The sequence below is a fragment of the Rhinopithecus roxellana genome, chromosome 9, assembly GCF_007565055.1.
Source record: "Rhinopithecus roxellana isolate Shanxi Qingling chromosome 9, ASM756505v1, whole genome shotgun sequence".
Taxonomy (NCBI): Eukaryota; Metazoa; Chordata; class Mammalia; order Primates; family Cercopithecidae; genus Rhinopithecus; species Rhinopithecus roxellana.
The window spans coordinates 113,402,903-113,429,931 of record NC_044557.1 but is presented as its reverse complement, the minus strand read 5'-3'; the positions used below and the strand labels follow the sequence as shown (position 1 = coordinate 113,429,931).

The 27,029-nt window shown below is 40.9% G+C and overlaps 1 protein-coding gene across 3 annotated transcripts; it reads right to left on the bottom strand.

The window, feature by feature from the left end:
* Positions 1-4,271: 4,271 nt before the first annotated feature.
* Positions 4,272-26,403, bottom strand: BNIP3L (BCL2 interacting protein 3 like). 3 transcript variants are annotated; one of them, XM_030937757.1, is made up of 7 exons: positions 18,912-19,019; positions 18,526-18,602; positions 17,997-18,180; positions 13,794-13,866; positions 7,133-7,236; positions 6,862-7,011; positions 4,272-4,893 (listed from the first exon to the last, which is right to left on the bottom strand). In XM_030937757.1, the coding sequence occupies exons 3-7, from the start codon at positions 18,158-18,160 to the stop codon at positions 4,845-4,847; spliced, it is 540 nt and encodes a 179-aa protein (XP_030793617.1). In that variant the 5' UTR covers positions 18,161-18,180; positions 18,526-18,602; positions 18,912-19,019; the 3' UTR covers positions 4,272-4,844. The 3 variants fall into 3 exon arrangements, with proteins under 3 accessions (XP_030793617.1, XP_010376440.1, XP_010376441.1); XM_010378138.2 differs by lacking the exons at positions 18,526-18,602; positions 18,912-19,019 and adding an exon at positions 26,141-26,403; XM_010378139.2 differs by lacking the exon at positions 18,526-18,602 and having other exon boundaries at positions 18,912-19,062.
* Positions 26,404-27,029: the final 626 nt, after the last annotated feature.

Sequence of the window (27,029 nt, the reverse complement as noted above, 5' to 3'; positions counted from 1 at the left end):
AGACAGCTGAAGCTCAAAACATCATGTCACCCAGGCTGTGAAGCAGCGGATCCCAGTCCACCTGCCTGGTGCTTCTGGCTGCACTGGGGAATGAAGGCAGGAGCCATTGTAAGGCTTTGAGGATTTCAGCATTAGTTCCCGTCTCCGTCCAGAGAAGGAGATACTTCTACTTCTCTGGGAAACAACTCTGTCTTCCTTCATCATCGACCTCTGCCTTCTCTTCAAACATGGAGAAACTGCAGCCACCAGACGCAGGTTTCCTCACTTTCCATTTCTAACTGATCTCTCCTCACCCCTTCTCACATCTTCATTTCTTGTCATCAATGTCTGGGTTGTGTAAACTCCACCTTTCCAAGGCTCACTCCCCACTGAGTGCTTAATTACATTTCCTTCCTCTCACTCTGGGAGGGAGTAGGTCCCACTATTCCATTATCGATCTGCTCCCTCCGCAACTCTAATATTTCCCTCTGCTCTCTCTCCTTAGCCTACACATTGACCCGTCTCTATTCCCAACCTAAGCCAACAATCCTACAATTCTGTCTCCTCCTCAGAAACTCCCCCCTTGTTTTCTTAATCATGAAGTTTATTCAGAAAAGCCAACACTTCTTGCTATTCATTCACTGACCCGACACAATCTTATCCAGGATCCCTCTTTCACTCCTACAGAAAATGCTCTTGCAAAGATCAGCACAGATCCAACTGCCATATTCCAAAGCTTCTCGATTCATCTTACTTCACCACGAAACATGGTCACCTCCTACTTTGGGGGTTCTGTGATACCAACAATATCATTCACTTCGAACTTCTCTTCTGCTCAGCCTTCAAATGTTGGGCTTTCCCGTTATTTGAATAACTTTCTTCCTTGTCCATTGTCCAATATAATGCACGGGTCTGTGTTTTACTTTCACTCCAGACCCTTCTCCTGGGTTACAGTTCTATCTAATAAGTGTCCCATCAGAAGTCCCTCAGACATTTCATGTTCAATGCACTCAAAACTGAAATCCTCCCTCTTTGCTCCTACCACTCCATTTCTTCTCCTGTCCTCCTTTAATGGGATCAACCCATGTTTTCAGGACAGACACACACACACACACACACACACACACACACACACACACAAAGGAATACACATGCCTTCCTCTCTAAGTCACCTTCTGACCAGTTTACTTCCGCTTTGTTTCTCATACATATCCTGGCCCACCACTGCCAACCCCAGGGTGACAGCCCAGGGCAGGCCCTAGCTCCTCACCTAGAGAACTGATTGATCTCCTCTGGTACTCTCTCACCAGGTGGCTTGACTGTCTAAAATATACGTCTTAAATCACCTCCCTGTTTAAAAGAAGTAAACCCCCAAAGGTATCCCTGATGAAGTGTGACCCCTGGGAAGGCACACACATTTCAATTAGGTTCAATACTAACCTACATTTTTCAGTTTCCTCTGTATCCATCCTGTTTTTCAGGCACATGGAACTTCCAGTTCCTTCTGGATCCACTTTCGCAGGTGTCCCCACCACCATTCCCATCAGGGCACACTCCGCGTCCCTCTTGTACTTCCGGAGCACTCCCCCCGTGAGCACCCTCCTGCCACCACCTGGAGGCAAATGCTCTGAATGCCACAGTCCCGAGGCACTCACAAATGCTCACAGCTCGGTGACCGTCCCCACAGAACACTGTTCACACCCTGAGCACTGTCAGCAACTCCACTGCTGGGGAGCCAGATGACTGGAAGGCTGTGCGCAGGCGAGGAGGCCTCATCGCCCGAAACTCCCAGACAAGACATACGACAGAAAAATGATATACTGACAGGGAAAGTTTTGTGAGAGCTTTAATGGCACAAAATGTTTATAGCTACAAGTTATGCATGTATTGTAAACTGTATATAATGGTACAAAGTGCTAACTAAAATAGATGAAGAATGCATAATCACTTTGGCTCAGTTAATTCCAATAATTTCCACAATGGGTTCATGAAAAAACTTATCTGCCTGGCTAAGTCTTCAATTCTCATTTTTTTAGAATAGTAAGTATTTTTACTGCAATCACGGGAAGTTGTTGCACTTTCCAATGTGCAAGTTTGTGCAGTTTTGCTCTTGATTCTATTTACAAACATCTTAAGCCAGTTTTCATCAAACATATGAAAAATGAAGCCTGCCTTTTTGTCTCCAAATTGTAAACAGGTGTAAAGCTTTTAAAACATTAATCTCACAACTTCCACTGTTAATTGTTGAATTCTCCTTTCCAATCCACAATGTTTTCGTTCAACACAAATCTGGGGGTAGCAGTAAAACGTCCATCCCGTGTGTTAGGGCTATAGATACACACTACACGCTCTCATAATAAATTCTACTGTGATGATGTATTCATGTTTTAAGCAATTTTCCATAATTTCATTGAGGCTTTAAGAAAAAGGGCAACACTACGTCTATTTTTAACATTGAAAGAAATCATAAATATACCCAGGTTCAATGGCACTACTGACAGAACTGCTGCTGAACGTGGAAAGAGCACAGTGCACTAGCTGTAAGAAGTCACTTTCAGGTAAAGTATAATTTTACTTTCGCCCCGTAATACCAATTGTAATAGAAATTGCATACTGTAGCAGTTTAGCTAGTCAGTTCTCCTAACTTTCCGGCCTTTCCAATTTTATTCAGGCTTTTCAAAAATCAGTGAGCCATTGGATTTACTTTCTTCCCAAAGAAATTCAAATATGAACACTTGAAATAAATAGGTTATAGAAGGCAAATCAAGTGTTACCAGGTTTAAGAGTAAGACAGAAACACAGTCTAATAAAAAGATGTCCAAAATTATTTAGACATCAAATGCTAGAAAGAAAAAAGAAAATGACTTGCAAAACTATTTAGGATATATCATCTTTCTTAAAGATAGCCAGCTATATTCTTGAAAAAAGATAAACATTTTCTTGTTTAATCTGTATGTTATTTTCCACTATAACACATCAATTTTACAAATGTTGATGTGAGAGAGAGAGTTAGATAGTTTCTGCAAACTGGCAAACCTGGCTGTCAGTGTTTTTATTCAAGTTGACCTGATGCACTTTATAGATTGCTAGTTTTAAAATTAACAATGGCGGCCGGGCGCGGTGGCTCAAGCCTGTAATCCCAGCACTTTGGGAGGCCGAGATGGGCGGATCACGAGGTCAGGAGATCGAGACCATCCTGGCTAACACGGTGAAACCCCGTCTCTACTAAAAAATACAAAAAACTAGCCGGGCGAGGTGGCGGGCGCCTGTAGTCCCAGCTACTCGGGAGGCTGACGCAGGAGAATGGCGTAAACCCGGGAGGCGGAGCTTGCAGTGAGCTGAGATCCGGCCACTGTACTCCAGCCTGGGCGACAGAGCGAGACTCCGCCTCAAAAAAAAAAAAAATAAAATAAAATAAAATTAACAATGGTTCTCTAAAGAGTCAATATCAATGTCTATATCATAAACATTAATTATTTATATATAAAACATGTGGTATCCTTCGGAGTCATACTGGATGTTCTGAAATCCAAGAAAATCTACTAGAGATAACTGGTCATCCTGATGCTTTCTAACAATTTGGTCCTAAAGCTTCACATTTTAGAAATGAATGAACAAGTGTATCATTGAAGGAATCTGTTGAGTCTTCTGAACTTCAAGAGTTTTACCATAACTGAAAAGACGGCTACATGAGAAAATGACCAATGCCTGCAGTCGCAGGAATCACCTTGGGAAGACTGTACAGTAAACATTAATCAGTGAGAGATCAGAAGGAAACAAATGGCATCTTTTCAGAACGCTGTCAACTGTTCCCACAACCCAAGTCTGTTTTTCCAAGTTGCACAACTGCTTGGAATAACTCTGAAACAATTATCTTCAGAGTTTAAAGGCTTCAGAGTATAGGTGATGCTTCCTAAAACAAGAAGCCTGTATTAACATCACAAATTGGAATTCATTCCAAAGCCTCTTCTTAAGAGAAAAAAAAAAAAGGAATAAAAAATAAAAAATTTAAAGTCATGAAAAATCCACATGCAGCTAATTAACATAAAAAATATCAAACACACACACAAAAATCTCGAAAAGCAATTTCATATATTTCTAGGCCTGAGACGTTCCTTATCAGAAAGAAAGATTCTACACCATAGAAAAGACAGCATTACAACAGACTAGTATGAAAATCTGCTGATGTATTTCAGTTCTTATCCTATTTCATACCTATTATTATACAGCTTGCCTCCTATCAATTAAAAGGCGCTATTAGGAGGCTTAGACAAAAAAAGTGGCTCCAAAGCTGGTTTAAAATAATTTTTTTATTGCCCAGGATATTTTTTTCTTGTGTCTTGCTTTTTTTTTTGTTTTCTTTTTAATAACTATCAACGCAAACTGAGGGAAGCTTGCCTTTGTCTTGGGGGAAAAAAACAACTAGACAATAAGCTTCTTTTACATCATTTGCTAACCTGATCTCGTTTTAAGAGAGAGATGGTAGTTATGTTGCAAGAGTAAAATTTATACCATGAATGATACAGGTCTAGTCTGGTGGTACTAATTAGAGATAATAGCATTGTTGACAAAATTATAATCTGCTGGTGGCATTTGCGGAAAAGAAGCCCTTGCAAATTTCTAAACAACAGTAAACTCTGTTAGGAAATTCTAAAATGTCTTACAGGCCAAAAAGGGTATAAGGTTAGTAAAATGTCTCAACAGAGTTTGAATAAAATACTGGATTGGAGAGTTACTGGAATTGGATATGTAAAAACAGGGTGGTAGGTTGGGTCATGCTTACAATGGTCTCAAGTTCAAATAAGCTACTGTGACAATACACCACTTCACAGGTCACACGCATTTCCAGGGGCTTTTCCTTTCCCTCAGTAGGTGCTGGCAGAGGGTGTGCTCAGTCGCTTTCCAATATAGATGCTGAAAGGAAGCAGAGGTATCATGTTTCACCTGTTTCAACAGTTCTACACCAGCTTGTCCACAGTCTGAACTCTACTTAACACTCTTCAGTCTTTGTAAAAGGCTCTAAAGGTTTGTGGGCACCGCTCCCCAAACTAACATGAAATCATCGCTGACTTTCTTAAAACCAGTCACCAGCCCAGCCAAACTGGTTTTATATGATTCTGTTTACTCTTTAAATTGGGGCTCCACAGCGAAGGGGTAGTGATTAGACAAAGTAAAGCCAGAGAGAACAGATCCCTCCACAGAGTAAATAAAGCAGCCCAACTCCTTCAATATGTTTCCCTTTGGTGGACAGAAGGTTCTACTGACACAAAAATATAGTAATATGTGAAATCATTTTGGTGCTCTATGTAGGACAAAAAAAAAAAAAAACCCTTAAAAGCTGTCAGTGCTTTAAAGACAGCTCTTACTAGTAACTCTTAAGGATTAGGGGCCTTATAATACTTTTTCAGGCCAACCAAGTATTTGGCCTCTTCAACAGCAAAAGCAGAAGGGAAGTTAAGGAAAATATGTAACAAGCTTCACCTCCAGTGCAATTAAAGCAACCAACTTTTTAAACCCTCTTTTTACATTCATCTATAGCAATAGTTATACTTAGAGCCAAGACAAACAATCTGAAGATGACTGAAAGAGAGACGGCAAGGTACAGAAACCAACCGCTTAAGGGCAATGAACTGCTGTATAGGTAGCAACGTATTAAACTCCTATACCTGCCCCATATCGACCCCCACGCAGCGGTCACACACTGCTCTTCTGCACAAATCCCTTCTAGGTTGTTGTCTGTGATTACTGTCCTCGCCCTCACAAAAGCAGATCAAGCACCCAAGAGAGACAAGAGGGGCGTGTGGAAAGCTGTATGCAAGTTTCTGAGGTCGTGACTGAGCATCTCTCTCCAATACGCTGAGCTCCTTAAAGGGAAGAAAACAATGACCCACCTTCTGTATATCTTATATGAAAACGACCCATTGGGCATACTTAGAGCACAACATATGTCTTGAAAAAAATTAACAGCTACTGTTTAACTCCTAAAATCTTTCAGAAGTGTAATTCCTCAATTGTTTAAATCAAGGAAAAAAAGCAATTTATTTAAAAGATGTGGCTGAAAAACTAATGAATTACACATAAATATGAGGTCGATTTTAGCAAAATAAATGAAAATACTACAAAGTTAAAAAAGGAAAAAATGAGCACCAATCAACCTACCAGTTTCATTTAAAAAAACCATTCAATGTAATCATGTATTTTCCCATATGAAAAAAGTATTTGCATTGACCACAAAATTTACATGTTAAAGATTAGTTTAGTTCAAAAATTACTCAAGATTAAACAACAAAACCCAAAAAGAAAAATCAATCACAGAAGAGTCCAGTTAAAAATGATCATTTAGGAGATTAATAGGAACATCTTTTCTTTTTTTTTTTGAGATGGAGTCTTGTTCTATCCCCCAGGCTAGAGTGCAGTGGCATGATCTCTGCTCACTGCAACTTCCGCCTCCCATGTTCAAGCGATTCTCCTGCCTCAGCCTCCCAAGTAGCTGGGACTACAGATGTGCACGACCACGGCCAGCTAATTTTTGTATTTTTAGTAGAGACCAGGTTTCAACATGTTGGCCAGGCTGGCCTCGAACTCCTGGCCTCAGGTCATCCACCCACCGTGGCCTCCCAAAGTGCTGGGATTACAGGCATTAGCCACCACACCAGGCCAAACATCTTATTTTCAAGTAAGAAAAAAAACCTCTACTATTATTAAAAATGCTTATTTGTAGAACAATTGTGTACCCACTTTAATCATTCTTAAGTTAACCTTATTTGCACTGAAACATTAAAAGTAAAGCAGTAAAAACTGCTTTCACATACATTTCTTCAATCCGAAAATAAAATAGGATAAAATGAATGGAAAAAACTTCAAGAGTTGGCCAGTACTTACCCTAGCCCCAAAGCCAAAACATGAGAAAGGAAGAGAGATGGAATGAAGACCTTCAGAAATTCTGCAGAGAAAATACCCCCTTTCTTCATGGCTCCACTTTTCCTCATGCTTAAAGACACAGAACGTTTAGGGTGTCTGAAGTGGAACTCCCTGAGAAAGAAATTCAGAGGCAGATGTCATTTGCTGAAAATATCGTGGGGATTACCATCCATTACCTATAAGCAGGTGCAGATCAACTGTGTCCACCGACAAGAAACATGTGAGAACTCACTTGGGTGGAATGTTTTCGGGTCTACTGGACCAGTCTGACACCCAGTCCGCACTTTTCTTCAAAGCCTCAACTTCCTTCTCTCCTTCTACAACTTCTTCTTCTGACTGTAAAGAATAATTCAAAGTTTAAGAAAAAAAGGAAGACCAATTCCTCCTAATACAAAGACAAGTCTGGACAGGAAATATACCAAACTCATAAGGTTGCGTCTCAGCAATTTTAGATAAGAAACAAGCTGTGGCCGGGCGCGGTGGCTCAAGCCTGTAATCCCAGCACTTTGGGAGGCCGAGGTGGGTGGATCACGAGGTCAGGAGATCGAGACCCTCCTGGCTAACACGGTGAAACCCCGTCTCTACTAAAAATACAAAAAACTAGCCGGGCGCGGTGGCGGGCGCCTGTAGTCCCAGCTACTCGGAGGCTGAGGCGGGAGAATGGCGGGAACCCAGGAGGCGGAGCTTGCAGTGAGCCGAGATTGCGCCACTGCACTCCAGCCTAGGCGACACAGCGAGACTCCGTCTCAGAAAAAAAAAAAAAAAAAAAAAAAAAAAAAAAAGAAACAAGCTGTTTTTCTAAAAAATGCTGAAAAATAATCTAAGATCAGAGTATGTAATATCTTCAGAACAACCTGAGTAAGCTTTACTGTTGGGATATCTAAGCACAGCATAGGAACTGGAAAAAGACTGTATTTTGGGATGTAATGCTAACTGAAGTATGAAAAACCTCGATAAGAGTTATATCTGGGCGATACTTGTAAGGAGGTCCATTATATTATTCTCTCTTGTATGCACTTAAAATTTCTGTAATTAGGCCGGGTGCGGTGGCTCGCGCCTGTAATCCCAGCACTTTGGGAGGCTGAGGCAGGTGGATCACTTGAGTTTTGGAGGTGGAGGTTGCAGTGAGACGAGATCCAGCCACTACACTCCAGCCTGGGCAATAGGGTGAGATTCTCTCTAAAAAAAAAATTCATAATTAAAAAAATAAAAGGAAATAAAAGGATATGCTAAAAATAAAATGAGAAGTAAAACAAAAATAAGTGAGAGATGTGATGAGGAAATAAATAATAGTATTTACTGAGCACTTAAAGGGGCAAATATTATTCCAAGCATGCTACATGCATTAACTTTTTTTTTTTTCCTGGAGATAAGGTCTCGTGTGTCACCCAGGCCAGAGTGCAATCATAGCTTACTGCAACCTTGAACTCCTGGGCTCAATTAATTCTACCTTAGCCTCCCAAGTAGCTGGGACTATAGGTGTGTGCCACCACGCCCAACTAATTTTTGTATTTTTTAAAGAGACAGTGTTTCACTACGTTGCCCAGCCTGGTCTTGAACTCCCAGGCCCAAGGGATCTTCCCCGCCTCAGTCTCCCCAAGTGCTAGGATTACAGGTGTGAGACACTCTGCACCCAGCCACATGCATTAACTTTCACCTTGCAAAAAACAACCCTATAAAAATAGGAATTATTAAAATCCCATTTTACAGATGAGGAGACTGAGACATAGATTAAATAATTTGCCTAAAGTTCCACAACCAGTACATAGCAGGGCCAGTATTCAAACCCAAGAACACTGTATAGAGAGGTCCTACTGTTAAGCACCAGGGTTGACTCTCCAGAAGGAGATTATATTTTTAGGAGAAATTGCTATGCAAACATTTTCCAAGGTTTCGAAACTATGTTAGTCAAAAGTTTTTTGGAATAATTCATAATAAGTTGAGTCAGAATTTAACATCTGTCATATCAAATAAAATAAAAAATGTGATTTTAAAAAATTGCTAATGATAACCTAAAGTTTCAGGCCAAGAACAATTAACATTTCCAATAGCTCCCCTGTTAATAGAACCAAAAGGAGGGGAAAAGTCCTAAACATATTTATTTATTCAGTTATATTGATTCAGTATTATTTATTCAGTTTTCTTTTTGAGACGGAGTCTCGCTCTGTCACCCAGGCTGGAGTGCAGTGGCGCGATCTTGGCTCACTGCAACCTCCACCTCCTGGGTTCTAGCAATTCTCCTGCCTCAGCTTCCAGAGTAGCTGGGATTACAGGCACCTGGCACCACACCTGGCAGATTTTTATATTGTTTGTAGAGAGAGGGTTTCACCATGTTGGCCAGGCTGGTCTCGAACTCCTGACCTCAAGTGATACACGCACCTCGGCCTCCCAAAGTGCTGGGATTACAGGCGTGAGCCACCGCGCCTGGCCATATTCAGTTTTAAAGAATGTCCCCAAACGTAAGGGCCTCAAAACTAAGAAGCATTTTGACATTTTATTTTGTTTGACTGGGATTCACTCTTTGACTAAAGCTGTCATTCTTTTCAGTAGGTAGCTAAGAAATGCAGAGTCTGACATATTCACATGACTCTTTTTTGACAGGTCTAGTTCTCTGTGAAATAGCTACCCCAGGACAGGAGCTTCAGACGGGGCAAAGTAAAACCCCTGTGCGTTGTCTACTGCTCGTTAGTACCATTCTTATCTAGTTCTGCTGAACTTGGCAAATTCCGCTGAATGACACAATGTAGCATTTAGGATTAAGCTCTTTCCATTGGCTATTGAGATTACTCAGAATCATGAGTTGGCTCTTTGGAGTAACACTGAAATCATCCCAAATCAAAAACAAAAAACGGTTACAATTTACTTGCAAATCAGTTGCTGTGCACACAGTATCTGACTATACTCAACATACTGCAGGTCGTTTCTGTTTAGTTTCCTGCTTTGGCCTCACAGTTCTCTCTTTAAACGTGCTCAAAGATTTAACAAGTTAATATTTCATAATTCCTGACAGAATGAAAACGCAGTAAGATTTTACGCTCTAATTTTTGTTTTCAAGAGGATGGAATTTTCTCAGTTGAGTGAAGCAAAGTTACCTCTGAACAAGTGTTTTCAAAAGAAAACAAAACAAAAAAGAACTCCAGATAAATTTCTCAACTTATTCTAACACTTTAAGAGTGGTAAGCTTTCCCCATTTACTACTGCTCTGTGCTTCCTTTTATTAGTCTTAAATTTGCCACTTTCAGGTTTTAAACTGCCTTCCAATTCTTAGAATTCCAGAATATGGTAAAAACGTACTTAATCTAATTATGTAAGATTTGTGCTTTTAAAATCAATAATCCTCTCTCTATACCTACATCTATTCAAAGATTCTGGCTGGGCACTGTGGCTCACACCTGTAATCCCAACACTTAGGGAGGCTGAGGTGGATGGATCACTTGAGGCCAGGAGTTTGAGACGAGCCTGGCCAAGAGGACAAAACCCTGTCTCTACTAAGAATACAAAAATTAGCCAGGCATTGTGGTGCACACCTGTAATCCCAGCTTCTTGGGCGGCTGAGGCAGTAGAACTGCCTGGAAACAGAGGTTGCAGTGAGCCAAAGCCACTGCACTCCAGCCTGGGCGACAGAGTGAGGTCCGTCTCAAAAACAAGAAACAAAAACAAAGATGATTCTGATCATTCTTGCCTGTTCTCTCACATGGAGTTCTTTATTTTCTAATCACTTAAGTTTTCCTTCTCTGGGTCCACCTCAAGGTCACTTTGTCCTCTAAATAGGGATATTAAGCTGTATACCATGATTCATGTACAGATAAAAATCACAGTTTTACAAGAGAGGAAAAGGAGGACACTTTCTGTTTGGATCATTTTTCAGTAACACTCAACACTGTGCTGGCATTTTTTGGTCCCAGAAACACAATGCAAAAATGTCTTCAATAAATAATCTATACTGCTTCTCGGACTTTTGGCTAAGATCAAGTGAAAAAACAATCTACAGTCTGTTTTCTGATACAAAACTGAGACTCTTGAGAATGATCATCCCAAAAGCAGTTTCATGATCTTTTTCCTAAGTGCACACTGCCTTAGGCGGAAATTCCCCACACCATAACTCAGCAGACATTTCTCAGTTCATTCTCGTGGCTTTGTGAGCTCTCCTGTTAATCGAATGCACTTACTTAGTTCAGTAAAAAGAACAAGGGCCACAGACTGAGACCTGCTTTGAATCCTGGCTCTAACACTGACTTGCTTTGTGATCTTAGATAAGTAATTAGTACAAAGCCTCACTTTTTCCATTTGTCCATGGGGATAATATCACTGCTTTCACTGGATTGAGAACATTAAAAGAGAGGTGGGAATAGTAACTCATGTCTGTAATTCCAGCACTTTGGGAGGCTGACGTGGGAGGATCATTTGAGGCCAGGAGTTTGAAACCAGCCTGGGCAATATAGCGAGACTCTGTCTATACAAACAAAATAAAAAATTAGCCAGGCGTGGCAGTGTGTTCCTGTAGTCCCAGCTACTAGAGAGGCTGAGGCACAGAAATTGCTTGAGCCAGGAATCGGAGTCTGTAGTGAGCTACAACTGCACCATCGCACTCCAGCCTGGGTGACAAAGCAAGACCCTGAGACACTGTCTCAAAAAAAAAAAAAAAAAAAAAAAAAACGAAAGAAATTGAACAACTAGAACATATCTAGTTAATGCTAGTGACTTTCCTTCCTCATCTTAGAAAAGCTTGAAAATGATATATAGTCCTTATAAACACATATAAAAACATTCTATAAGATGAAGTACAATAACAGGCCTTAACCTGTTTTTTTAAGTTTCCTAACCCTCAACTTTCTTCTTATTCAGGAAGAAAATCAATGTTCCCAAATCCTAAATAAATTAATTTTTAAATTATTGTTTCTTCCATTAAAAAAAGGCAATGTAAAAGGTTTTTGAAAGTTTAAACTATACCTACTGACAGCTCCCTTATTAAGTCTTACTCAACTGCTAAAATCTCTCTCATAGGAGTTACTGTCTTTCTAAACTCTTCCCTTGGTTGAAACTGACCGATCTGATTGTCAACATAAAATACCTCCTCTTGATGACGGCCTATGCTCTCTTAGGGATTTGGTCCTGCGAAGGGATCAACACTGGCAAACCTGCCAAAGGCCAAAAACCTGACATTTTCTTTCTTGAATTTCAAAAACTCCTTTGGAATTCCAGGACAGATGCATTCGGCTCTAGAATTCCATGTAAATTCAATATTCAGCTAAGCCTAATTGCACATCTGCAACTCTGTGAGCCAGGAAAGCACTTACCAAAGTGCTCCACAGAGTTATTAAGTTCTTAAGGGAAAAATGTATGCAGACAAGAGCAAGAAAGTCTAAGGTCAAATAAGCTTGGGAAACATTTGGTTTAATTAAACCCATTTCTTTTTTTTTTTTTTTTTTTTTTAAGAGACAGAGTCTTGCTATGTTGACCAGGCTGGACTCAAAACTCCTGGGGCTCAAGGGACCCTCCCGCCTCCACCTCCCAAGTAGCTGAGACTCAGGCAAGTGCCACCATGTCCAGCTTAAACTATAATCATTTCTTTACTGCAGGAACTGGTCAGAACTACTCATGCGACTACTAGGGTGAGAGTGTGGGGGAGCCTGGGGCTGCATTACTTTCCATTTATTTGACTTCAGGACTATCTTACAGAAATTCCCTTTGAACAAAATTCTTGAAAACACATTTTGGAAAATGCTAATCTAAACTTTAAGCTTTCTGTATAAAAGGTGATATGGATTGAAGAAATCCTCCTCAGGAAAGACCACAGCAAATAATTTGATTTCTCTCTTGGATTCCTTGGTACGCTTTCTGCTATAGAGACTTTGTATGCTTTCTTCTACATCAGCTATCACTTACTGCATGTGGCCAAACTGACATACATAAGCCTGCAACTCAAATGCTCCAGTCAGATTATCTTACTACATGACAGCCTGCTATTGTGAGCTTCTCTACAGTATAAAGCTTATCATCATAAAATAAATTCATGCTGAATCCATAGATTTTCGACATTTCAGAGGAAAGCAAAAATAGAGCATAGTAAAGTATGGAGGAACTCTGTGGCCTTCAGAAACAGAAAGAATACTGGGTGGATACACAAAATATTTCTAGTGCTCAGGACACAGCATATTGAAAACCCTACAAAACAAGGTTTTAGTTGCAACTCATTCAAAGGTTCATTCAATATTTTTCAAGCACCCTAAATACAGGAGAAAAAGAAAATGGTTCCCATCCTCAAGAATTTGTACTCTAACGACACTTTCAGGTGATCTTACATATCAATAAAGTTAAAGCCTGGCCACGAGTATTCTAAATCATTAGCAAAAATTATATACTTACCATATTTTAAGTTTTATAACACAAACATTTGTAAGATTTTAATACTATATCCCTGTTTCCAACATTGTGAACTCCTAGTAAACAATATTTATCTTCAAGGAATCTTGCATAATTTAGATAAATTTTATGTCTACCTCTTGAAATTTATCTCAAAAGTCACTGCTTTGATTTCAGATGCATAAAAAAAAAAGTCTTCATGTCTAGTTCTTCATCTTCATTTATTCTGTGGTCTTAAAGCATCTATCTCAGTTTTTTCTACTTATAAACTCAAGAAACTAGCCTGGAGTATTGGCATGATTCATTATGGGCAAGAATTTTCCAATTCTTTTAGAGAGCCAAGGCCCCAAATCCTTAATTGTAAAGGAGTGCAACATGAACTATACCATCCTAAATAAGTTCCAAAATCAGAAATTCAGTAATAGCTTCAAACTATTCCTAAAAGTCTTCATGTTCTTTATTTTAGGAAAATATACTTACAGAATTTCCATCTTTCTTGTTTACTGTATATCAGAATCCCCCCCACACACCTGAGAGCTATGGTCCCTGCTGGTGTGCATTTCCACATCAAACATGATCTGCCCATCTTCTTGTGGCGAAGGGCTAGAAGAGAAGGAATTTAGCTATCAGTTTTAATTCTCACTTTGTCAAATGACTTAGTCTCTACTAGAAATTAGAAAATTAAAAGTTACAGCAGTATGGCTTTGAAAAAGCAAATTAGAAAATATAATATCATGACCCCATACAAGAAAAATGTATGTGATATTAAATGGCTAAATGAAATTGAGCATTCTTACTCCCAAAATGTTCTGTACTTTTTCAGTAGTAATAAATTCCTTCAAAATGATACATTTGCAAAGGAAATACTACCTACAGACACAAACTGTCACATTTTCTTATATTTACTCTTTTGTCCATTAAAGGTAAAAAATCTTCAAATTCAGGAACTTTAGTTCAGAGTTCTTTTTCTCAAAGTTCCCTCATCACTAAATAATTCACCAGTAGTTCTCAAAGTGCATAAGGTCGTTCTCAAAGATGCTTTCAGATGGTCTTTGAGGTTCAAGTTCCTTTCTTAATACTAGTAGGATTTATTTGCCTTTTTCATTCTCATTCTCCCATGTGTACAGTGGAGTTTTCCAAAGGCTACATGATGTGTGATAGTAAAACAGTTAGAATGCAAGCGTGGATGACAACCAGCTGTTTTGTATTAAGCTGGGTGTTAGCGATTTGTAAACGTGTAAAACAATGCCACTATTCTTATTAACTTGGAGGGTTTATAGAAAATAGGTACTTTCACTAAAAAAAGTTACTTATGTTAAAATATTATTTTTGAATATGTATTTTCTCAGCTTTAATTTCTAATATAGTAAATATCAAAATATATGAACCCACAAACAAGTCCTTTGGGGTCCCTAATGATTTTTAGGAATGTAAAGATATGCCGGGCGCGGTGGCTCAAGCCTGTAATCCCAGCACTTTAGGAGGCTGAGACGGGCGGATCACAAGGTCAGGAGATCGAGACCATCCTGGCTAACACGGTGAAACCCCGTCTCTACTAAAAAATACAAAAATCTAGCCAGGCGAGGAGGCGGGTGCCTGTAGTCCCAGCTACTCGGGAGGCTGAGGCAGGAGAATGGCGTGAACCCCGGAGGCGGAGCTTGCAGTGAGCTGAGATCCGGCCACTGCACTCCAGCCTGGGCGACAGAGCAAGACTCCGTCTCAAAAAAAAAAAAAAAAAATGTAAAGGTATATAATGACCGAAAACTTTGAGAACCACTATTTTACTTATTTCAGAAATATTTGCTTTGAGATATTTCAGAGTGAATTATATAAGCTTATATATTAATATAAAACCTTTATAATTGCATAAAATACATTCTTAGAACTGTAAAAATTTACAAATAAGTTTTTAGACAAAAACAACACGGTCACAAACTGCACTTGATGCAAGAGATGAACAGAATGTGCTAAGCTAATTTCTCAGCTTTATCAATGATTCCTTGTGTAAAAACTGAAAGTCACTGGGGATCCTTCACTACATACACAAACCCTCCCCCAAAATCTAAAATAGAAATAAAAAATATTTGAGGCTTAACTTGCTGAAAGGAATAGATATTAACTATAAAAGTTATCAAGAGTATGTATACAATGTTAATTAATGTACGGAAATGTTGGTGAGACTGACTCAGAAGTAAGATCGTCAGAAATTTATCTGACAGATGAGGCCTAGGAGTCTTTTAGACTGGTATAACTGACATAGGAGATTCTTAAATGGGGACAGGAAAAGAGAAAAGCTGGTTCTGCATCAAACAAACGACATATATATTTAGGAAATTTTTGTCTTGAACTAGCACAGGAGTCAACCAGAACTGGGCACTCCTGGTGGCCTCAGTTTACTATCTTGGTGCTCATAACACTGTTGGGTTCACAGCTACACATCCGGGTAAGGGTCAGCCTTACACAGCCTTGACCAGGTCAAGGCAGTCAGGGTGACAAAGTCAAGAATCCTATGGAAGCATCGCTCTGCTTTCATATGCTTCTTCACACTGGCACCAACCTCTTCTCTAAACTGTTTATTTCCTCCTAACAATTTGGAATGCATTAGAGCTTCACCCATGGCACATATTAGAATTGGCTGGGGAGCTTTTAAAATATTGTGATGTCTCTACCCTGCCCCTGTCAACCAAAATGAGAAGTTCTTGAGATGCAGTCCGTGTGCTGGCATTTTTAAAAGCTCCTGGGTGAATCTAGTGTGCCGTCAAGGTGAAAACCCCTGTGACAGGATGGAAGGCAAAGCAGAACACACTGGGGTTCCCAGCTAACAATCCTTGCAGCAACACAAATATTTCTATGCAATAATTTTTAAGTTGAAAATATACATAGATCAGCTCTAGGACTGATACCCAACAACCCCAAAACTTTTCCCCCAACAAAAAACACTTCCCAGTGACTTTTCAAATACAGAGACGCATGGCGATTCAAATGACGTGAGTTTTGAAGACACTCCTCAATGGTAAAGCATGTTAGTCGGATATCCCAGAAGAGTACTGTTGCACACTCAAGTTCTAGGCGTTCTCTGAAAGATGACCACTAATTTAGGGCCTGGAGATACATAAGATGAGGGGTAGGAAAGTGTTCAAAAGCACTTGCCATGCCTCCTTCTCACATGCTTTAGCAACCTAAACTGAAACATGATCATGGGAGGGTGAAGGCATATTCAGTCACATGTAAAACTGCACCATAAATGAAATAAGATGAACAGACAGGTAAGCAGGTGACTTTTCTCTGCTCATTGACAGCACCATGTGAACAACAGGCTCATGGACACCATGGTACCAATGATCAAGGCCTACACACTTGAACTTAGAGTGAAAGCCTTGTTGACAGGCCATAACAAGCAGAAAACTTGAGAAACCCATCAGCGAGTTCCATAACATAAATACAAATCTTCATTCGGAAAGACAGACTAATGCTGTAGCTACTAGAATCAAGGGCAAGCTGTTCAGAAGAGAGCCATCTGTTCTGGTTCCGCTTATGACAAGAGCCATCCCAGGCTCTAAGAAACACAGGGACAAGTAAGGGATGACACGGGGGTGGCGGGGGTGCACAGTGTGCCACAGAGCCAACAAGCCAGTCCCCCCGCTGCCTTGGCAACATGAGTGGATCATAAGCCACTCAGGAAGCTGGACGTGATTTAACTCATTTCTCCTTTTTTTCACTTCTTCTGATAAGTAATAATATGTGCAATATACACAATTTTTAGAAAATACAAAAATGTTAAGAAGAAAAATACCCATACTGCATTCCTAAAGATAGTCACTGTTTACATTTCCTTAATCTGCTTCCTGTGCGTTTGTATTTTATGGTTAACATCAGTTAACAACTACCCAGAAGGTCATCCAGTGACCCATAATGCTAACAGTGTAGCTGTCACTGAAACAAGAATTTTTTAAACGTCATTTAATATCTAGCCCTTTTGGAAAAAAAACAGAAAAGTTTATACTAAAAAATAATGACCTGGTTTCATTCCACACACATATCTCATCGTAATCTTACTCTTTCACCATAAGCAGTCCTTAATCCATGGAACTAGTTTCTTCAGGTCAAACACAGAAAAATGAGGTCTGAAATAAAACATCCTCTGAGAAAGCAGAAGAGCCTTCAAAACTATCTTCACAGACCTTGGTTGGTGCTTCCAACTGTGCAAACATTGCTATAACGTGCAACGACCTGCAGGTCCTATGAGTCAAACATTTACTGAGTGTCTATTATGTGCCAGCACCATTACTGTGAAGCTAATAAAAATGAAACATGGCTCCCGCCCTTTGAAACATCAAGATCTAGAAGGGAAGACAGACACATACAGAGGTAACTAATTCAAGGCAGTCTGTGATCTGTGAAACAGGGATACAAAGGAAAATGGGGGAAAACTATATTAATTCTATAAATTAGCATTTACGCCACTGAATTTTTAAACCGATAAACTGCTAAAAACAATATAATCTGGGTAAGAAAAATGACAATCTGGGGAAAAACAGTGGGCACTGAAGCATCTGTCAATTAGCTGTCTCATATAAACACAATATATATCTGTGCAATATATATTACACTGCAATATATCAGAAGGCATATTTTGCTAAGTGAAGATTTAGGCAAATAAATTTTTCCTAGAGAGAATGAGCCCTATAACCCACTCATTTCCTGAATTCCACCAAAACATGGGTCTCACTTACCTGTCACAGTGAGAACTGCCTCTTGAACTACTCTGTCCTGATTCATGTTGTGCATCCAGTAGAATCTTCTCCATGTCTCCATTGTGGATGGAGGATGAGGACGGTACGTGTTCCAGCCCCCCATTTTTCCCATTGCCATTATCATTGCCATTGCTGCTGCTCATGGGGAGCTCCACCCAGGAACCTGTTGGACAAGTCAGATAAGTTAACCACAGCAGAACTGAAATCTGTCATGTGCACACAGATGTGAACATGGTGAATCCAGATAAGAATTCTGACTCTTCTCAAACCAAAGGCAAAAGTATTCTGAAGAAAATAGGTAAGAATAAAAGTCTAAAGATCTATATAGTTCTGTTCCTGAAATATCTCATGCCATCAACTGAGAAGCAGCTCGAACTCTAAAACATCTCAGAAAATGTGTTTTCCAGTCAATATTCTCTCTGGGTAAAGCTTAGTTTATGATAACACTTTACTGAAAACTCTGAGGTTGCTTTTCAAAAAAAAAAATTGCTACTTTTAGGCTACTTACCTTTAATATTTTAGTTGGTGTATATATATACACACACACTTTCTTCATAGTCTACCTCATAAGCTACTCAGCTGTATCTGCTCCAGAAATGAAATAAATACATCACTTACAAATTTCATAAAAGGTCATCTAAGTAAGTTAGCAACTATATCCTACTTAGTGCAAACAACTGAGAAATTCCTAGAGAGGGAACCTAAATCCAATAGCAAAAATTTCAATTTGTACACAAATCAGGAGCATAAAATTAATGTGGCTGGTTAACTAAATCAGGTGATAATGCTAAAAATTCAGAAAAAAGCTTTAGCTCTATCTCACTGATTATTTTCTTCATTTCCTTTATATCTCATGCTTTCTAGTCTTTCTCCTTTTTTATACACTAAACATACCTTGTGAATTTGTATATTTTCTCTTCTCTCCCACGAGTTTCCACTTTCTAGGGTTTTCATTAAACCCTGTTGATGTGGGGGCAGAAACAACCGCCCATCAGCTACAGGCAAACACGAAAAGTTTTCTTGGACACAAAGTTGAAGGGGTGGAGCCACAGAAAAAGGGGATGTGCCACTGGTAATTCTGCATAGGTCTTGAAAATATTTATTGGTCCAATGAGTTTGCAAAACATATTAAGGTGCTTTAATTTTAGTAAGAGTTGAGGCCAGGTACAGTGGCTCACACATGTAATCCCAGCACTTTGGAAGGCTGAGGCACCAGGATTGCTTGAGTCCAGGAGTTTGACACTAGCCTGAGCAACATGGCAAGACCCTGTCTCTACGAAAGAATAGTAAGTAAATAAATAAATAAATAAATAAATAAATAGTTAACAGTAGCCAATAAACTAACTTCACAGTAAAAAGAGATAGTAGTATATTTTGTTCATAATTTCCATTTCTAACAATAAATTTTGTTTTAGAAAATGTAACCAAGTGGCTTGGTGTGGTCATCCCTCTAAACTCCCAGCAGAAGTGTTAGAGAGTTCCAGGGATGAACAAGGAGTTCCGTCAGTAAGTTAAAGTAAAATCATCAAAACTGGCTCAAACTCTAAAATGCACTCTAAATGTGGCGATGGCTACACCAGTTCCAGAGTGAATTCAACATCGCCCTCACAAGAAAGAAAACTCCAAGGCAGACGTAGCTGGGAATCTGACCCCATCACTTCCTGTCTACCTTTGTGACCTGAGCTTCAGCTTCCTCATTTGTAAACAGAGATAATAACAACACCGGGTGCTGTGAGGATTTAGTAGTATCAAGTGCTGGTAAATGGAAGATGCTCAGTTATACACTAGAATTTACATTTGTAAGTCCTTAGAACCCTTTTCTTTCTGTTTGAAGCAGCCCCAGTGGCTACCACCATCCCATAATCACCACCAATTCCTTAGGACTCTGCTGCCAAATGACAGAGCTGTACATCTCCATGGCCTCATTCTATACACACATAAAATGGACGCAGACTAAAGACAACTCAAAATGGATTAACAAATACAACTAGCAAAGCTAAGAGAGATCTAACATTGAAGATAATTTATCTAGAGTGCCTCTGGAGTGTATAAGAAATATGCCAAAAGCATCCCTAAATATAGAACTCTGTAAAATATTTCAACTGGAGAGAAAGGGGGTGGGGGAGACAATATGTATATAAAAACAGTTTTTTTCTGACTCTCACTGTTTCTAGGATTTTCAAACTTATTTTTAAACCAATGGAACCAGTTCTTCTTGTATAGAAACCTAATGTGTACAACAGTAACAAACCAAAACCCAGAGCTGCTCTGACAGAAGCACAGCTAAGGAACCAGGAGTTCCAGATGGGTCTCTGTGGAAGCCAGTCTTCCCTAAAATACAATTAATGTTCACTTGAAGTAGCTGATCAAAGAGAAAAAAGGGTGTAACAAACAGTATCAGGTTTTCTGTTCCTTACTTTTGTCTTTCTTTTGAGACAGTCTTGCATTGTCACCCAGGTCGGAGCACAGTGGCAAAATCACAGCTCACTGCAGCCTTGATTCCTGGGCCCAAGCAATCCTCCCACCTCAGTCTCCCAAGAAGTTGGGACTACAGGGCACATGCCACCATGCTCAACTTATTTATTTATTTATTTTGTAGAGATGGGGTCTCCCCCTACATTGCCCAGGTTGGTCTCAAACTCCTGAGTTTCAGCAATCCTCCCACCTCAGCCTCCCAAAGTGCTGGGCTTACAGGTATGAGCCACTGCTCCCAGCCTGGTTTTTACTTTTTTGAAGGACTTTTAAATCAATGTCTGGATCCTATTTTCTTCATTAAAAACACGTAAGTAATCATAATCTAATATATACTTTAGGAACTTGAAAGAGACATACCTAGAACAGCTTAGAAAAAGTGATCTGTGCTGTGGCCTCCACACCCTGTAGCATAACTGAAAGCACTTCTACTTAAGGCAGACAATTTGTACTTGGCATACACTGGTATAGTTTGGTCAGGGGCTGAGACTGAAGCCAGGCTCCCACTCTCAGTTACAGCTGTTACCCTCGCACAGGGTACTTAACCTCTTTGTGCCTCAGTTTTCTCATCTATAAAACAGAGATAATAATTGTATCTACCTCGAAGACTTTTTTAGGAGGATTAAATGAATAAAGCACCCAGAACAATGAGAAAGGGCCCTAAGAAAGTTTTAGCTACTATAACTATATTCTGTATCATAGAAAAACCATTCCTTACTGGAAAAATGTGTTCCTAGAAAATGTAAACATCAATACATAAAATTAAAAATTAACATCTCTCCCAACCTCCCATTCCTTCTCCCAAAGGAGCCACTTTTCACACTTTCACATGGAGACTTGCAGAGTTTTTTCCAATGAAATATAGGTCTGTTTTTGCTTTTGTTTTTATAAAGAAATGGAACTGCACCACACACACACACTGACATATTCTGTAAGTCGTTTTTCAGACGTCTTCCCTATCAATATATACTGACATTCATTCTTTCGAACAACTGCATTGCATCTCATCTTTTATAAAGATATACCATACTTTAACCATTATCTAAATGGCAATGGTTAACCACTACTCAGATGGTTGTTTCTAATACTTTGTTATTACAATCAGGGCTTCAGTGAACATTCTGGAGAATAATTTGCCAATATGTATTAACAGCCTTAAAAGGGTAGATTTCCTTTAACTCAGTAATTCTCTTTCAAAAATATCATCTATGGAAATACATAGTGGGTGCAGAGAGTTATGTACATAGGCATTAATTAAGAGGCTACATATTAATCTTTTGAGTAACATACAAAAAAAAAAAAGTCTTCCTCAATAGATGAAAAACACATCCGTTTCCCATCACCTGATTCGTTCCTGATTTACAGCCTCAGAATTTCTTAGTATTCTAACTCTACCAATCCTCACAAAGCCCCTTTTTACTTGCAAAGGAAACAAGGCTAGATAAGACGTTTGTGCTGTCCAAGCAACACAAAGTAGAAAACAACCACAGAGTGAATTCTCTTCCTAATAATCAAGCTTGAAAACTAAAAGCTGGAAAGCTTTCTCTATTATTTAAAAGACTTTACAAATTAAGAGCTGTTCCTTATGCCAATCTGTACATAATATGCAATGACATGAGGTATCTTCTGGTTTGGGTTTATTGGGAATGACTAAGAGATTCAGAGAAACTTCTGTGAATGCTTCTCCATTCTCTAATATAATAGATCGTGAAGGGTAGTCCAATAATTGTGATTATACTCATTGCTGTATGTTGCATAATCTTTACAGTTTTATAATTACTAGTTCAATCCTCTTGCAAGAAGAAGAGGAGAGGAGCTTTGGGACAAGAGGAGGAGAGAATGAAGAGTATTTCTTCTCATTTTTTCCCCCTAACTTTTAAAGGCCCACATGTAACTCTTTTCAAATTTCATTATATTTATATTCTTTCCTCAAAGCTTTTCATTCATTATTGAAAGGAATTCAGACCAGGCCAACAAGAGTCACTGGCATTCTTCTTAAATTAAAAAAAAAAAAAAAAAAGTTGGTCTTTTTGCAGAAGTATGTATTTACACACAAGTTACACAGGTATTCAAAACATTATGAGGCAGTGACAATCCATGAAGGCCTTAACAGCACTCTTCATAACAGGAAAGCAAGGACATCGTGCTTGAAGACGTTTCTATTTAAAAAAAAAAAAAGTTTGTGACCAGCTTGGGCAACAAAGAGAAACTCCATTTCTACAAAAAATAAGTCAGCCAGTGACCAGCCTGGGCAATGAGGTGAAACTCCAACTCTACAAGAAATAAAATAATTAGCTGGGTGTGGGGGTGTACACCTGCAGTCCTAGCTACTTAAGAGGCTGAGGCAGGAGGATCACTTGAGCCCAGGAGGTCGAAGCTGCCATGAGCTTTGACTGCATCACTGCACTCTAGTTTGGGTGACAGAGCAAGACCCTGTCTCCAAAAAACAAACAAACAAAAAAAAAATTGAAAAGAAAAAAAGGCTATATTTCTCAATAACAAGAATTACACTACGACTTATACTACTACTTTGATTTTCCTTATTCGACCAATTGAATCTTATTCAAATATTCTTAAGGAAATTGATAGTTTTCTTAACAACAAAACAAACTGGACAACATCCTTTTGACTTGGAAGGAGTTTGGGTATTTGCCCTGTAATTTTTAATGAAAGTGAACAGTCTCTCCACAGCGGTAAAGTTAAAAAAAAAAAAAATCACAGAAATACTTCATTATTCAACTATTTCAATAATTTGCTATTGAAACTCTGCTTTGACCCCTGAACTAAAGATAAAAAATCCCAAACCCAAGAAAATCTGTACATTTCATCTGTTTTTCAGTTGTGCAACTTTACCCAACAAAGTCCTTCAACTTATCAGCAATTTGGATAGTACTAGGCGCCTGAATAAATTGTTTTGCCCAATGCCCAAAAATCACTTCAAGGAATCAATGAGGCTTCTTGTTTTGTTCAGTGCAGTGTTGTGTAATGAGCTAAAAAAACGAACAGAGTTAACAGGAAAGAGGGGAGTAATTAAATATGGCGTTATCTAAAAGCTTTTCAGAAAGCTCACCCTATCCCACGTAAAATACTTTCTATCTAGAAGATTTCCCAAAGCAACATTTTCATATCCCATGCAGGCTGAGTACTTCCACCTCTGTAAGAGCTGATGTCAACCAAGCAGGAACCGACTGGCCAAAGACATCAAACTCCTCATAGGTCTGTCAGACTCCAAGATAAACAATGACATATGGCTCAGCCCCCCCTTTTTTTTTTTTTTGAGACAGAGTCTCGTTCTGTCAGCCAGGCTGGAGCGCAGTAGCCCGATCTCCGCTCACTGCAACCTCCGCCTCCCGGATTCAAGCGATTCTCCTGCCTCAGCCTCCTGAGTAGCTGGGATTACAGGCGCCCGACAAGCCAGCTTAATTTTTGTATTTTCAGTAGAGAAGGGGTTGGTCTCTCACTATGTTGGCCAGGCTGGTCTCGAATTCCTGACCTCAAGTGATCCACCCGCTTCGGCCTCCCAAAGTGCTGGGATGACAGGTACGAGCCACCGCGCCCTGCTTGGCTCAGCCCTTGTTGTTGTTGTTGTTGTTGTTGTTAAAGGGTCAAAGGAAGATGAAAATCCCTTAGATTTCTGTGAAATCATGTACACCTACCAAGTATCTTCACTCATAAGAAAACTGTACAATTAAGAAACAGAATACTAAAAAGAAACAGAAAGGTGGGCCACCTTTGTGAATTACGTAGAATAACACACTGACAAAATAAGACACACAGACCAGCAGGAGGTTCTGGACCACTGAAAAGAAGTCCTGAAAAGAGGCCGGGTGCGACGGCTCAAGCCTGTAATTCCAGCACTTTGGGAGGCCCAGGCGGACTAATCACGTGAGGTCAGGAGTTTGAGACCAGCCTGGCCAACATGGTGAGAGACCAACCCCCTCACTACTAAAAATACAAAAATTAGCCTGGGTTGGTGGGCGCCTGTAATCCCAACTACATGGTGAAACTTCGTCTCCACTAAAAATACAAAAATTAGCAGGGCGGGTGGCAGGCACCTGTAGTCCCAGCTACTCAGGAGGCCGAGGCAGAAGAATCGCTTGAATCTGGGAGGTAGAGGTTGTAGACAGAGCGAGACTCCATCTCAAAAAAAAAAAAAAAAGCCCTGAAAAGAGCAGTAGACAGGCTGAACATGAGAACCTCTGCTTTGCTCCCAGCCAGTTGTGAACTTGGACCAAGCTCTTTACTCTAGACTTGTTTCTCTACAGGTAAACAACAGGAGGCAGTTAGCTAGCTCTGAAGTTTCTTCCCATTCTAAAATCTAAGACAGTATGTTAAACATGGGCAATTAACTTGAAATTGCATAGGAATATGTGATACGAATAACGTTTAATGACTCATACATTCATCCTAATTTACTGTGGGAAATAACATAACCATCTTACATTCTGGAATATAGGACATTTAAAGGTTTTGGGAATTAACCCATCAAAACCTGGAGCAGCAGCATCTGTCTTAAAATCTCCAAACTCCGTCGCTACCTGGTGAGGGCTGAAACTCTCTTCCCTAGAATAATCTTCAGGCCACACTGGAAGCATCTCCCTCTTAGGAAAGATATCGCATGACCTTTAAGCATCCAAGCGGTTTTGAAAAGCCTTCATCTGGCCATATGCTCGCTGCCCCCATTACCTCTTTCCCAAGAGCTGAATGAAAGAATGGTTAGGCAAGAACTCTTCCAAGAAAGCTCCCGGTTCTCACGACCAGGAACAATCTGAGGACAAGATGTCTGGGCAGCGGAATGTTATGAAAAGACCCTGGCCTGTGTTGTCCATCAGCCTTGCCCGTTAACTTCCAACTGCCCGAGTGCGTTTTTAATTCCGTTTCTTTAAATTCATGGCCCCACACTCCCTGACGTGTGCAGTCCTGGGTGGTTCAGCAGGCTGCTCTCAGGTTTACTGGGCGCACAACCTCATGGCTCTAAAAAAAAAAAATCACTTGAGCAACTTCGAGAAAGCTAATAAAAAAAATAAAAAAGGAAAAAGGAGAAGCAAGGCACAGCCTCTCAACCCACACGTGACTGAAGCCACCCCTAGACCAGCAAATGAATTTTCCTGACAAACATGTGGCAACAAAGGAATGCTCGCTGGGGGCTCCCGAGCCCGCCAGACGCTGCCCGCCCGCGGGCCCCGCACACCTGATCCCCGACACGTCCCGCGGCAGCCGCCCGCCCCGCCCCGCTCCCGCGCGTCCATCCCCCGGCGTCCCCGCCGCACGTCCCCATTCCGGCCCACGTCCCCTCCGCGGCCCGCTCCGCCCACCCGGCCTCCCAGCCCCCCAGGCCCGCCCCCGCCCCGCCCGGCTCCGCTGCTGGGGACCACCCCCAGCACCAGGGGAATCCGCGCTACCTGCGCCGCTCCCGGACCGCGAACCCAAACGGGCCCCGGCCTAACACCCCAGGAGGCAATAGAGAGGCCCGGAGCAAGGCAGGCGCCCCTCCTCCTGACAGGTGACGGGAGCTGTCAGTCACCCGGACATCCCCGGCCTGGGCCAATGAGCTGCCTTCTCCTCCCGCCTCCCGCGCCGCGCCGGTGGCGGCGGCCGGGGCGGCTCCTCCTCCCCCATCCCCTTCACCAAGCCCTCGGCCCAGCACTCACTGTTGAGGCCGGCCGGCTGCGGCAGAGACTGGCCACTTTCCTCGCAGTTGTTGTTGTTGTTGTGCAGGGGTGGCGGCGGCTCGACTAGGTGGGACATCGTCGGACAGCTGGCAGGGCTCCGGCAGCAGCAGGACCGTCTCAGGATCCCAGGCAGCAACACAACAAGCCGAGTCCCCCGCCCCCTTTTCTGCGCCTGCGCTGTCCCTCCCCTGCCCCTGACGTCAGGGCCCGCCCAGGCCACGTGATGACAACACAACAAGCGACCTGACGGGGCAGGGGCGTTCCCCTGCGGGTCCCAGACGTGGAGACGCGCGAGTCAGGCTGACGCGCGCGCCAGGAACGAACTCTTGCGTGTGACTTGGGATGACCAGATGGGATGAGTGATGCCAATGGCACTGGGAGAGAGGATGAGAAGAAGCGGAATGAGGAAGTGCGCTCCTGTGTTAGCGCCCGTGCCTCCTCTCACACAGGCTTCACACTGCTTCATCCAGCGCTGCGCATGCAGCTGTTTTCTACCTCTTAGGACTCACTTCTGCAATAGGTGTCTTGGGGACACAAAGGAAGCCCCAAACCCAGGTGCTTCCATGTGTAAACTCCAAATAAAGCTGCTGAAACATCAACCCTCCATACGGGAAACAAGGGAAGGCCGCCCCCAAATTTAATTGTTACAGAATTTTTAAAATGTCGATTACAAACACACCATCATTGTAAAAAAAGAAAGAAAGAAGAAAGGGAAAGAAATAAAAAAGAAAAAGAAAAATTCAGGAAAAACAGAAGAAAGCAATCACCCAAATCCCATCGACTAATCGATTTCTGGGACATGACGTGGGAAGCCGTTTATCCTGTACGTGGATGACATTTAACTATTTTCCTGAGCACACCTCCTACT

Excerpts from the sequence above, each read along its gene's own strand:
- BNIP3L (XM_010378138.2), bottom strand. The coding sequence starts at position 26,237 with ATGTCCCACCTAGTCGAGCCGCCGCCACCCCTGCACAACAACAACAAC. Across the intron at positions 18,181-26,140 it reads GCAGCCGGCCGGCCTCAACA|GTTCCTGGGTGGAGCTCCCC; the intron begins GTGAGTGCTGGG and ends CTTGTCCAACAG. Across the intron at positions 7,012-7,132 it reads CCCGAAAACATTCCACCCAA|GGAGTTCCACTTCAGACACC; the intron begins GTGAGTTCTCAC and ends TTTCTTTCTCAG.